This window comes from Castor canadensis, chromosome 13 (assembly GCF_047511655.1).
Source record: "Castor canadensis chromosome 13, mCasCan1.hap1v2, whole genome shotgun sequence".
NCBI classification, from domain to species: Eukaryota; Metazoa; Chordata; class Mammalia; order Rodentia; family Castoridae; genus Castor; species Castor canadensis.
In genome coordinates, this window is record NC_133398.1 from 82,247,416 (window position 1) to 82,261,558 (window position 14,143).

The 14,143-nt window shown below is 38.2% G+C and overlaps 1 protein-coding gene across 15 annotated transcripts in view; it reads left to right on the forward strand.

The window, feature by feature from the left end:
* Positions 1 to 14,143, forward strand: part of LOC109677499 (transducin-like enhancer protein 4) — a 150,691-nt gene that overhangs the window by 64,788 nt on the left and 71,760 nt on the right. For 9 of the 15 annotated variants that reach the window (XR_012440482.1, XM_074052116.1, XM_074052104.1 and 6 more), the window contains 2 exons: positions 11,031 to 11,235; positions 12,438 to 12,454. Coding sequence is in view for 14 of the 15 variants with exons in the window: in XM_074052116.1 (XP_073908217.1) it covers positions 11,031 to 11,235; positions 12,438 to 12,454 (222 nt within the window). In the remaining variant the exon portion in view is untranslated. The remainder of the gene's footprint in view (positions 1 to 11,030; positions 11,236 to 12,437; positions 12,455 to 14,143) is intronic. The other 6 variants (XM_074052117.1, XM_074052109.1, XM_074052105.1 and 3 more) reach the window with 1 other exon arrangement.

The following is a 14,143-nucleotide window of genomic DNA, read 5'->3' on the forward strand; positions in this document are numbered from 1 at the left end:
TAGCTTTCCTAGTAAACTTTAGACCAATTCAGAAATCCTGCTCACAGGATTACCATTGGGAAAGATAATAAATCAAGTCAGCTTTTTGGGGGGAGGGGAGATTTCCCTTTCCTCGTCTTGCCCTTGTTTTGTAAGTTAAACTGTAAAATGGCAGTGAAGCCTTGTCACAGATTTCATGGGATTTACTGGTTTTGCTTCTTACCTGTCTTGTTCTTAAGATCCATCTAGAGATTTTGAGGACTACCACAATCTGTAGCCTGTTTAGCATGAGAAGCACATCCTTTGGATGATAATCTTCCTTGGGTTGTAAATGCATGCCGTTCTCCTGTAGTAAATCCCATGTTTTAAGTCATCAGCAATGAGTTACAGGTTAGCTTAGCTTGAAAAGTCTTTTCTTTTTTCTTTTTACTCTCCTTTCCACAAATTCACTTCTAGCTTTTGCTAGAGATACTTGTTAAAAGCAAAAGTCCACATCTTCTTTTTCCCTGCTCCCTACAACTACAGGGAATTTGAACAATTTGTAAAGGAACAATGTATACTCACCCCCTGGATTTACCTGTGGACATTTTGTCACTTGTGCTTACATTTCTGTGTGCATATATACACATACACATGTGCTTTTTAAGTGCTGAACTATTTGAATGTTAGGTATATTTCACCATTAATACTTCATTGTGTCTTCTTCCTGTTTAAGCACAGTATTCATCCCTATGTCCATTATTACAGTTCATCGTCATATTTTCCCAGTCATCAAAAAATGCCCTTCACAGCACTCTTTCTTCATAGTATTCCCCCCAACCCAAGATTAATATAAAAACTGCTTTTGTTGTCATGTCTCTACTTTTCTTTATCTAGAATAGTCTGTAAACCATTTTGTTTTATGATTTTTACATTTTGGAAATGTTAGGCGAGTCTTTCAAAATCTCCCATACTCTGGTTTTGCTTGATTGTCTCTGACTGTGTTCTCAAATTTTGATTCAGTCTTAAGTATTTTTGGTAGGACTACTTCCAAGTGATTTTATTAGTTACTTCCGTTGTTGTTGTTGTGACCAAGCACCTGAAAGAAGCGCCTTAAAGGAGGAAAGATTTATTTTGCTCAGTTTCAGGGAGTTCAAGCCATGTTGCTAGGCTCCATTGATTTGGGCCTGTGATGAGAAGAATATCATGGTGGCAGCAGTGTTTGGTGGTCTCACCTCATGGAAGACAGGAAACAGAGAGTAAGGAAGGGACTGGGAACATTTATAAGCTTTAAAGGCATGACTCTGTGACCTACTTGCTCCAGTTAGGCCCTACCTCCTAAAGTTTCCAGAACCTCAAAATAGCGCTACCAACTGAGGACCAAGTGTTCACCACGTGAGCCTGTGGGGGACATTTCCTATTCAAACCATAACCTTCTACTGTTAGCCCCCAAAGGCTCATGGCCATATCAGTGCAAAATGTGTTTAGTCCATCTTCAAGAGTCTTCAGAGTCTAACAGTTCCAACATTGTTAAAAAGTCCAAATTCAAAGTCTCTTCTGAGACTTAAGGCTTTGAATCCCTATTACATAGTTCTGAGATATAATGGCACAGAATACATATTTTCATTCCTAAAGGAAGGAATAGAAGAACAGCAGGGAAGGATCAAACCAAAGCAAAAGTGAAATCCAGCAGGGCAGCCATGAAATCCTATACCTCTGTGTCTAGGATCTGGGGCACACTGTGGTGGCATGATCTGAGATCCAAAGAGTTTGGGCAGCCCCACCCTGTGGCTTTGCCAATTGCAGTCCAGGTGATTTCTCTCAGACTGCCTCAGTTTGTTGCCTGTGGTTTTCCTTCACAGATGTTCCACATTGCTGGCATCTCCATAATCCTGGGGTTTCTACTGAGCTTATGCTTCACCTTCACAACATCACATACCATTCTGTCAAGGGATGCATGCTGGGGGGATCCTGACCCTGCCACACATTGCCTGGCATCACAGACCTTCCTTGACCCACCCCATAACTCTTGGCATTCTTTATGCTTGTAAAACCAGCATCATAGGGGCAGCACCAATGCTTGTCACCATCTCCAGCAATAGCTGGGCCCCCTTGGACTGTGGCTGCAGTGATCTCTGAGTGTCTGAGCATAGCAAAAGAAATCCTGGGAGAACAACTACCTAGGTGTCCCTATGTAAGCAAGATACCCTGGGGGCACCCTCTTCTCAAGGGAAAATCTCTGAAATAAGTTTCCTCATACTTCATATCTTTGAGCCTAAGATGGGTGACATGTGGCCAAGTCTTGGGATCCCCTGAAGACATCTTTTCTGTTGTCCTGAAGCAGTATCTTTGGCTTCTTTTCAGTGGTACTAGTTTAGTCTTTTTAGAAACCATGCCTTCCTTAGCATCAACTTTATGCAGGCTTTTCTGGCCAAACTTCAAGTTTTTCAAGTCTTTCTGCTGCTCCTCTTTTTGCTCCTGATTCTCACTGTAAACCAGACTGAAAGCAGCCAGCAATATCCATGCCTTAGCCTGGGTACTGGGCTGCTTTAAAATTTCACCTAGCAGATTATGTTACTTCATCACCTTTAAAATCAGCCTCTCATAAAGTCTCAGGACAGGGACAAAAGTTAGACACATTTTTTTGCCACAATATAATAACCATGACTCCTAGTCAAATTCCCAGTGAGTCCTTGTTTCCACCTGAAATCTAATGGTTCTGGCCTTCACTGTCTGCATTCCTGTAGGCATTCTGGTTTTTTGTGCTCCCACTCAGAATCATTCATTAAGCTCTGCTTACAGCATTCTTGAACTTCTGTAGCCCACATCTCCCAATTCTTTCAAATTCCTTCTGCAAACTAGTTCCAGTGGCTTAAGAACCACATGATCAGGTTTAGTCACAGCAACACCTCTAATCCTCTGGTGCCAGTTTTTTGTATTGGTCACTTTTATCATTGGTGTGATGAAATATCTGACAGAAACAGGGAGGAGAGATTTATTTTGTCTCATAGTTTCAGAGAGCTCAGTTCATGGTTGCTTGGCCCTGTGCACGCCGGCAGAACATACAGTTAGCAGGCTATTCACCTCATGGCAGATAGGATGCAGAGAGCAAAGAAGGGACTAGGGTGTAGTATAACCTTCAAAAGAATGCAACCAGTGACCTATGTTATCCACCTCAGCCCCAGCTCCTGAAATTTCCAGAATTTCCCAAAATAGTACTATCAGCTGGGGACCAGGTGTTCAGTATGTGAGCTTGTATGGGACACTTCATTTTAAAATTTTAACAGTGATGTTATATATGTCCAGTTTAATCACATTATTGGTAAAGTAGGCAATCTGTGGGTGATACTCTGATACCGTGAATAACCTATTTTCCATCAACTTTTACCCTGTGGTTTTAACATCTAACCTGGATCAGTTAGTAATTCGGAATGATGAAATGGTAACTTTTAAATTGTTTTCTTTAAAATTATTATCCTGTAGGGAACAGGTTTTATTCTCTATCCCTTTCCCTTTCTCTCCCCCCACCCCTTTCTCTATCATGGATGGGTACCTTTTCCTAATAATAGTGCATGTGATGTGTTTCTCCCAGAAACCTTGGAAGGTGGACGATATGATATAATGGTTCTCACTTTTACATCAAGAAACAGATGCTTAGAAACGTCAGTGATAGGCTGTTGCTCTTACAGATGGTAAGGATTCCAGCTGAGTGGCTCTTGAGCCACTTCATTGTGATGCTGCTTGAATATCAAAGGGGACCTCCTTAACAGACTTAGTCCAGTACCTACAATCAGAAGCAGGATTCTCAGAGTTGTCTGTGTTACACAGTGTCATCTCAAGCAAGGGAGCGCAGATGCCAGCTTAGTTCTGAACTTTTGCTTCAGTTCATACCTGTTGCCCTTTCCTTCCAGCTCCTCTCAAGGTCTGCTGGATCCACCCTTCTCTCCTGAAAACAGTGTCTCCCTCTTGGATCAGGACACACTTGCTCAGTGTTCTAGCTTTGCTGGCTGGTGGAAGGGTGGTTGTGTCCTTAGTAGCCAGTGGGCCCTGAGTTTGAGAACTGACTGCTTGGGTGCCACTTTAGTCCCTAGTCCTAAAATGCCCACATTCCACTTATTTTCATGGGGTGCCAATGCCCCCACATTTGGAAATTTTAAAAGTATGTTATAATCCGTTACAGTCATTATTTTTTATGATTCTGGGTAATTGACTTGTTACAGTTGGCTCATTGTGTCTTTGACACTGTCCGTTAGTCTTGATAGCTTTCTTGCTTTCTCACCTTGCACTTTATTAGAAACCAAGATACCGGTGCTAAGTGTGCTTATTGCTATGGGGATGTTACTTACTGCTTCTTATGAGCATGGGTGTTATTTTGAGAATTCTGCTACTGAGAGCTTGGTAGAGATTGGGAGTAGGGTAGTGAGTAAGGAAACCTCTACCTGGTTTCCAGTTGGAGATGTCTAGAATCTAGGAAAGTGTGGTGAAGCAGTTCTACCCTCACCAGCTCCTGTTTGGTCATTGACCAGACAGTTCTGGTGATCAAGCAGTTTGATTAAAAGGGATTTCACTTTTTCCTAACAGATAATAAATAATTCAAAGACTTTTTTGTGTGAATTTGATTTCCCAGTGATGCTTTTCTGCTCTCTTTGCCAAACTTGAAACTATAAAGAAATAATTCTGTTACAGAAAATCTAGTAAAAAGCTGTTTACAGAATTGAAACTGTGTCTGGCACCTTATTGCTGTATATTTTTAGACATAATTACTGGCTATTTTTCAGAATTAAATTAATTATCTTAATGAAGTACTTGCCTAGGTTGAAAGTTCACTCCATTTTAATGTATATTCTTTTAAATGGTCCATCAAGAGAATGGAAGGAAGAAATGGTTTATTTTGAATTGTGGCTTGTTTTTCTGTGTTTGTTTTGTTTGTTTTGTTTTAAGTGAAATAAGATATCCAAAGAAAGTGATGACCTAGAAAGATCAGTGAGAATTTTGAAGAATTTTTCCAATTTTCTCAGTAGGTTTTTCCTCAGAGTTACATAAAGTACATTTTTTTAGTGTTAAGTTGGTAACACAGTTTATGCCCTCCTGTTTGATTTTTTGGCTTGATTATTGAATTTTTTTTTCTTTTAAAGTTAACATTTTTTTAAACTTGCTGTTTTGTAATTATTCAGGGTGGTGATTTATCTTAAATTGTTTTAATAGCAAAAATCTGTGTTGAACTAGGGTCTCTTAATATACATTTCCCTTCCTTTGGTATTTAAAAAGAGTAGGCTTTATTTCTCTTGCTGAGATGAGAGTCTAGAGTAGTAAACCTTTGCAGGTTTATTGCTCTGTAATTAACACAGATGGGGCAGAGATCAGAGGACAGTGGACAGTCACGTTATTGCAGGGCAGTTCATTAGATTGTTCTGCTCTCGGCTCTTTGAATAAGATCCTGAGAAAAATTCTTTTCCAAGGACTCTGCTATGAGTGTTTTCTCTGTTAACAAGGAGACTTGGTAGAAATTCTTTTTTTCTTTTTTAATATTGTACTGGGAGTGCTTTGTGACATTTACCAAAGTTCTTATAATATAAAATAGTTGAATTCACCCCCCTCCATCATTCTCCTTTATCCCCCCCACAAGTTCTTTTTTCAAATTTCATTCTTGCTGTTACTTGATATTTGATCAATTAACCCACTTTTTAAATGGAGAAAAGAACTGGAATTCAGTTTAGCCATTGGTGACTTAATTGTTTTTATTTTGTAAAGATGGTGTTTAATGTTCTAGAGACTAATCATCAATTACAAATATGCCTCCCTCTCTAGTTCAAGGGTAAAGTGACCATTAAATACACAAAGGAGTCTGTTTCACTGATGTGAACATTTTAAAATTAATTAATATTTTAATATCTGCATTTCTATCAAATACCTTTTGGTGATGCATTAAATATCTTTTTTGTCTATAGTTTTATATTTTGAAAACACTTGATAAAATTGGTCTTTTCTGCAGGATACCATAGTGAATATGCATGTTTTGTTTGATATTTAGCATGTATAATAAGTGACTTATACAAATTTATGATAGTATCCACCCATTCCCCCGTGCCTCCCTTTTCTTTTCTCCCCGAGGTTCAAGACATTTTTCATTAACTAATATGGCTATAATTTGGTTGTTGCCATTTATAAGATCTTTGAAATGACTTGTTATACTAAGTGAAAAATTAAAACCTCTGAATGTGCCAACACTCCATTTGTCATAGAGAAATGACATTAGTGGAATAACTAGGAAAATTTGAGTGAAGTCTGTCTTTAGGTTAATAGTAATGGTTGGTGATAATTTCTTAGTTTTGATAAATTCTACAGTTATATAAAATGTTAATGCTGGTGAAAGCCAGGTAAAGATTATGTAAGAACTCTGTATAGTAGAAACTTAACTCATTAAAAGCTTTTCATATGTGGATAGGTGGCTAAATTGTTTGAGTTTGTTAGTTTAGGGTAAGTTTTAGTAGTTATATTTGAGAGTAGTTATAATACTAAGAATTAAAAGATTTAAAGTCCAACAGTAAAAATAAATCCATACTTTTCATTTAGAGAAGTTTCATCACTAGAATATCAGTCTTGCTCATTTTAGTTTGTAACTGACTTTTTAAATCATTCATATGAAGGGTTACAGTAGAAGCAGCTAACTTTTTCATTTCTTCTGATTTCATCTTAAATTCTGAAGATTGAAGCCAGTTTATAAAATTGGTGCTTATACCTACTAAGAGTAAGAAAGCATCTAATATGTTGAGAAATTTAAAAGGAATACTTCTAATTAAAGGTTTTTAACATACGCATATCTACTTCTATATTTCTCATATAAAGCCTTTTATTTTCTTCAGTTGTTAGTCATATAAATGCTGTTGGCCTCAAGTGCTGTCAGAATTCAGAGGCAGTGGTAGATGTGTGCTTTGACTTGGGTCAGGGTGATTAGGGGTGCCCTTACAGGAAACGCAAGCAGTCATAAAAGGATGAGTAGGATTTAAATAAGTAGAGGAAAATGGGAGAGGATTCTGTGTGTATGTGTGTGTGTGTGTGGGGGGGTGTTGGTGACTGAAAAGCTAAGCTGTAGAAGTTTAGATGTCTCACTAAATGACTAGTGTTTCAGGTAAAATGTTTCCTGGATGGTGTTGTCCAATAGTGTGTAGGTAGGCTAATGATATATTATGGAAAATCTTGAATGTGAAGAAATTTGACTTTTACTTTAGTAAAAGGGGGTCTTTTGTCTTGACACTGGGGGTAACTATCAAAGAGGCATTTTATTAACAGTTTCAAGTTTTTTTTTTTTATTTATTCATTTCCTGAATACCCTCTGTGTGGGAATTGAGCTTGGTGCTAGGAGTACAAGAGACCCGAGGCCAGTCTGTTTTTCCAGAGTCTTACAGACTCTGGCAAGCCAATGTCTTTTTGTCCACCTTTATGAGGCAATGAATGTCAAATGATATAAGGAGTTCTATAAGATAATAGGCATGTACGATGTTTGGGGAAGCTGTTAGAGGACAGTTGAAACATCCGCTGAGCTGAGTTGGGTTAGTACAACTTAGATAAGTGATGTGGGAGTTGTTCTGAAACATACAGAATGGCATGAATTTAAGAGTGAAAAACTGCCATTGGTGATGTATAGTACAGGTTCATTGGAACTGAAATGAGCTAATGAAGATTTGCAATGGTCACTGAATAGGGTGATAAGAATCTAATGATAGTGGTGGTGGAAACACAAGGAATGGTTGGAGAATTGACAGGACTCAGGAATTATGGATTTGGGGCACTAAAGAAAAAAAAATATGCTGACCAATAACCTGATTGGTTGCCTATGAGTCTTGTGTCAATTAATTTTACTTTCAGGTAATGCTGGTCTGTAAGTTGAATTGTTTAGCAAGAAGTTAGATAAGGGCAAGGGAACTTGGGAAACAAAGATGTGGGAGATATTTGCATAAAGGTAGGTGATGCCAAGGAGGAGGAGTAAAGGAGCAAAAGGAGAAAAGGCCAGGAAGGAAATACCTCTGGGGCATTTAGAGAGGAGGCTGGCCGTGGTGGCCATTTATGTTGGGTGTCGGTATATGAAGGAGCTTTTGAGCAGTGGGAGCAGCATACTGATGAAAATTTTTTAAAACGTTTGGCTGTGGGAAGACAATGGTATAGGTACAGGGCAGTAGCTGAAAAGGACAAAAAGAAGGTTTATTTAAGTTTAACAAGTGTTTATTAAGTGTCATTTGAGTGCTAGGCACTGTGTGAAGAACAGTGGAGGATACAAAAAAAAATCAAAATATAGTGGGATTCCTCCCCATACACACACACAAATAAAAAGTGCTGCTCAAGTTCTTCTGACTCTTATCGGCAATTAATCTTAAACAAAATGTTAGAGTATCTGGTATGAAGCCTATAAGCAGGTGAGTACAGTGACAGAGAATACCTGGAGCTATGAGGGATCAAGTTGGAGAAGTGAAGGAGCAATGAAACAAAGAAAAGGAGAAAATTATCTTTTTCTGCTAAATTTCTCTTATTATTTCACATGAAAATTTGGGTACCTAGCCACTTCTCCCTTTGAGCTCATTTGACAAGCATCTGTAAGAGTCTGTATCTATGTCCCTCTTACTTCCCCTCTTAAGACTCTAAGCTCTGTGAGTCTGAGAGAGTCTTGATACAAACCCCAGCCCTAACTAACTGCAGACACAGAAACCTTCATACATCATCTGATATCTTAGTGTTTATTTCATTAGATACATTTTTTAAAAACCTCAGCCAAATCTATACCTTCAATGACTCAAGTGTTTTGCTTTTCTTCTTTTCTCAAAGGATAAAAAAAGCAATAACTTCCTCATTTTTCTATGTGACTAGGACATTTTCAAAGGCAGAAAATATGTCCCCCCCATATCTGTTGCACATGATATTCACAGGATTCCTAGGAACCCCTAATTTGTTCTGTTCTGTCTCAGAAGAGCTCTAAAAAGAGGTCACCTCCTCATCCTCCTTACCACCCACTTTAGAGGTAGATGTTCTTTTTCTCTCCAAGGCTGATCTTTTCTCCACCAGCATAGCCACACCAACACCAACACAGCTGAATAGCAGTATGCAAAGAATTGTGAAGATGATTTTGGTCATTCAAATGAAGAACTCTCTCTAATTTAAAATTATACAGTTGGATAAAGGTTGGCAGGAGTTGGGGTATTGGGGCTTGGTTGATTTAGCATCTGAATGCTAATACCATTTTTCATTTTATATACATAAACTTGCCTTAAGTATTTGTATTTTAAGTTTATGTACTTAGAAAAGAGGTGTAGGACAATAGGAGAAAAGAGCTAATTAATGCTATACTTTGATCATCAAATACAGGAAAACATGCAGAAGAGGAAGAAAATAAAAGTAATTTGAAAAGAGAAAAAAATACTTGCTTTTTTTTTTGAAGTACTTAAAAATGTTTCAAGATCTTTACTAGAATAATTTCATTTTTACAGCTATTTTGTAAAATCTTGCTTAGATAAAAAAATATGTAAGGGACACTTTGGCTATCATTTTAGACCTAAAAAGTGATTTATTTAAAGTCAGTTATTAAGGTTTAGGCACTACTAATATTAGTTGGAGAATTGCCCAGCACTTGTTCTGATAGAGGAGTGTTAGAAGGATTTTGAGTTGAAGAGATTCCTGTTGAGGGATGTATTTAACTTAACATCCTCCCTTCACCACCACCACCTCCTCCTCCTCCATGTCCTCCTCCTCCACTTCCTCCTCCACCTCTTCCTCCTCCGCCACCTCCTCCACTTCCTCCTCCACTTCCTCCTCCTTCTCGTCGTCCTCCAAGTCCTCCTCCTCCTCCTTGTCCTCCTCCACCTCTTCCTCCTCCGCCACCTCTTCCACTTCCTCCTCTTTCTCGTCCTCCTCCACGTCCTCCAAGTCCTCCTCCACCTCTTCCTCCTCCACCTCCTCCTCCACTTCCTCCTCCTTCTCGTCCTCCTCCACGTCCTCCAAGTCCTCCTCCTCCTCCTCCTTTTCCTCCTCCTCCACCCCCTCTACCCCCTCCTCCTCCTCCTCCTCCTCCACCTCCTCCTCCACCTCCTCCTCCTCCTTCTCCTCCTCTTCCCTGCTCCCACTCAGAAGAGGCAACAGGGCCTGCCCACAGCAGTTCCTGTAGCAGAGCTTGATGCAGCCTCGGCTGAGGTCAAGCACTCCCTTTCCAGCCTCTCAAGGGCCTTCTCTATGTGTTGCCAGTGTGCTGGTAAAAATGACTTTAAACTCTTGTCAGCGCAGTTACTGGTGCATGCATCACAGTCCCACTCAAATAAACCTGTCACAACACAGAGTCGGCCGCTAGAGAAGAGTACAAGGGCAGGCCTCTAGCTTTTCATTCGAGCATCACTAAACGTGCACAGAGTGCCCAATTATTTCAGCATTATTGAGCAAGCCTACAGTAGGACCCAAGCCTTGCTACATTAGATTTTCTTTAGTAATTTGCTCAAGTACCGCTGAGGACACTTAAAGGGCTTAAAACGGTGGCTGCAACCAGTTTCCTTTTCTGGGTTGTTAATTCAGGTTTTCTCTTTCAAATTAACTCTCCCTACATGCTGTGCAGTGGTTCTGGGAGAACTGTTTAACACTAATTTTCTCAATTTTCAGCTTTTTTTGTTCAACATAACTGCTTTAACAGTTATTCACGTATATGTTTTGATTAGGAGTGTATGATAGCTGAGACTCTTTTATTTTATTTATTTTTTTTTTGAGAACAAAATACAGAGGCTTTGTTAAATCCAAATTTCAGCTCTTAAAAGTTACTTTACCTAATTTCACTACTTAAAAATTAAGGTATTTACAGGGCACATGCAAAGCCCCCAAGTCTAAGAAAGAAAGACAGCAATTAGCAACTATGTATCTCCTCCCCCTCCCCTCCCTTAAAAAAACAGAAACATATATATATGTATATGTGTATACAAACCCACTAAGGATAATGTCTCCTTCATGAGTGCTGTATGATTCATTATCTGTTTGCACCTCTTTTTGGGGGCGGACTGTGTGTGGTTTTAGGAACAAATTCAATATCTGTGTATAATTTTTCACAGCAGCAACAACTTCAGGCTCAGCATTTATCACATGGACATGGTCTGCCTGTGCCTTTGACTCCACACCCTTCAGGGCTTCAGCCCCCTGCCATTCCACCCATTGGTAGCAGTGCAGGGCTTCTGGCCCTCTCCAGTGCCCTGGGAGGTCAGTCTCACCTTCCAATTAAGGATGAGAAAAAGCACCATGACAATGATCACCAAAGAGGTGAGTGATCATCTTGGGTTGTCATTCTGACATGACCTACCTGCTGCTGAAGGTAGGTTGTAGATGTCATTGTTGATGCTGTCTCTGAATTTAGTTTACCAGTGGCTAAACCAAGGATTTCTACTGGCAGCTAAATTAATTATTGGAAACAATTGTTTGTTACATGCTACTCTAATGTTTGACAAGAGTGACCGTCCTCCCCAAAGGCAAGGGATCTGTTTATCCTGGTTATTGCCTTTGGTCCCTTGCTACCCCTACTTCCTATATCTCAGTGGGTAATGAAGTCCTATGATACCTTGTGTTTGAAATAGTGTGTTGCATTAATAGCTATTTTGACAACACTTTTTTGGGGGGGTTGGGGGGGTTTGGATGTGGGAGACTTACTGATAAAGGTTTACTTGATATTTGACCAAATTAATTATGATTTCTAAATCATATGAGCCTACATGGAACAATAAGAGTCTCACAGGTAAGAAAACAATTCTAGTGGTCTTAGCAATTAAGAAAATACAGTTCAAATTAGTGAAATCTGTTGGTTTAAGTACCTCTCTCATCTAGTCTGTTCAGAAGCATGAAATTAATTTATTTCAATAAGAATGACATTAAGAGGGAAGCTTCATCCCTTGTTTAAGGAAGATAATAATGCAGACATTTTAATGTGACTATATGTATGATGCTTAAAGAAAAGAAAAACTCTATCCCAGCATTCCTTTGTGGAAATTTACATAGCACATGGGTGATTCATTGATTTTGAAAGGGTGTGGTTCATCATTAAAAGCTCGTATCTACTTCTGATTTTTGTGTCAGTACCATGAATTATAATCTTGGGTAAATTATCTTTATCACATAAACATAAACTTACCATTTCTGATCTTAGGAACACTGTAATATTTGTCTTCCAGTTATCTTAATGCTGTGGTACAGAGTTGACTCATGATAGTAAACACTTTTATAAGTGGAAAAGTCGATAACATACACAAATATCCAGCTTTGGTCTTTCTGAAATTGTGTCAAAGGTTGATTTGTGCTTTGTGAATCTTGTAGTGTTAATAATTAACTTTACAGCAAAGTTGACATCTGTGCAGCTTATAGTTTAGCAGAGATCAAATTTGATAATGTATGATTTTTTGTAAACTAACTAGTACTTTTTATTTCCTTCTTCCCACCACTTTATCTGCTTGTCGCTGCTGTTTTGCCTATAGACAGAGACTCCATCAAGGTAGGACTACTCACAATTCATATACAAAAGAAAAAGTCTAGTAATGGATTGAGATTTAGAGATTAATGGTGGGTTTTTACCAGTAATGGGTGGTTTTCAGGTGTGTGGTTGATATTTTTGGAGATGTCCTATTTCTGTATGAGACTCAGATTTGTAGGGCAAGATTGGATTTTGAAATCTGCCTTGCATTACTCATTATGTTTTGCCATTTGAAAAAAAAAAATCCTGCTTTTCTTCACTTAGGCTTTGGCTATGAATTAATGACATGAAGCAAATAAGGAGACTTATAAGGAAATACATACTACTTTCATTTTTGGAAAATAATTACACTCTTTAAAATTCTTTATCAGAAATATCAAAGCATTTGTTTGGACTTGAGATGTAGCTCAGAACAGGTGGTGCTTAGTATATGTGGGGCCCTGAGTTCAATCCCCAGCACCCAAAAACAAATCTAAGAAACTTTTATTTAAGAGTATTTCTGTTCACCAGAAAGAATTTTTGTTTGTTTAAAACATCTGGGGTTCTAGTTTGGCAAGTTTATTATCTTTAGGTTTTGCATCTGTCTTACCTACCTTTTATATCTCTTTATATGGAGGTTGTAGAAAAAGAAGAAAAGTATTGAGGGCCTGATGATTTGTATATATATGCTTGTGTAACACAATAATAGGATGTGCTAAGGATATTTGAATTTCTTAGTAAGCAAACAAGAAGAACAGGCTGCCATAGCAGGAAATGAGTAAGCTATGAAAGTTGCTTTGATCTTTTTGAGCCAAGAATAATGTAAATATGCCATTATGTTATACATAATTGTGTTACATTTGCCATTATATTGCTTATTGACTAGAATAAAAGGACAGTGCTCAAGTATTGGCCAAAGGACAGAGACTGTCAATTCCTTTTCTTGTATTTTACAATAATCAAATATTACAGACATAAGTAGTTAACATCTTTTGCAGTTTTTAGTGAAACCATATAGATGAAGACTAAAATCTTTCCCTAAAACAACCTGTACCACCACTGTGAATGTTTTTTTTATCTCTTGACCTTTTTTAAAAATAATAAAAGGAAATTGTTGAGGTTTTTTCAGAGTCCTTAAAAAATGAAAAATAAAATTGAGGATGTATTTACCCTTTAAAAATCTTTGTGATTTGAAGGGCATCTGTAATCACATGTAAATGTAAATAGTATACTGTATACCTTATTAAATTATGCACTTGCAGTTGTATATTTTGTTGAATATTATACATATCAGTACCTAGACTTTAAAAATTTCTTAATCTGTATTAAGTGTTCAACATTTGTGCACTTTGGAAGTATTAAGTAAATGCAATCACCAGGATTAGCTGACAGCAGCCCTTGGAAAGCCTGTCTAGCTATTCTCAGGCCCTAATACAAACATTCCTTGGCTTCTTACAATAAGTACATACCTTCAATCAGACCAGTAAACTAAACAAAAGCCTCCTTTCATGCCCCATTCCCAGCAGATTGTGACAATATTTATATTCCACTGCACACTTTTGTGTCAATTACATTTTATATTCCCTCACACAAGAGGAAGGTATATTTTGAGTTCATGTGTAATCATTCTTAGTGAACCTGAAGTAGCCAGAAGCCCAGGGAAAACCAAAAGAAATTAGAAGTTGATGATTATACTCTGATTTGTTATGGGACAGAAGGTATAAATTGATG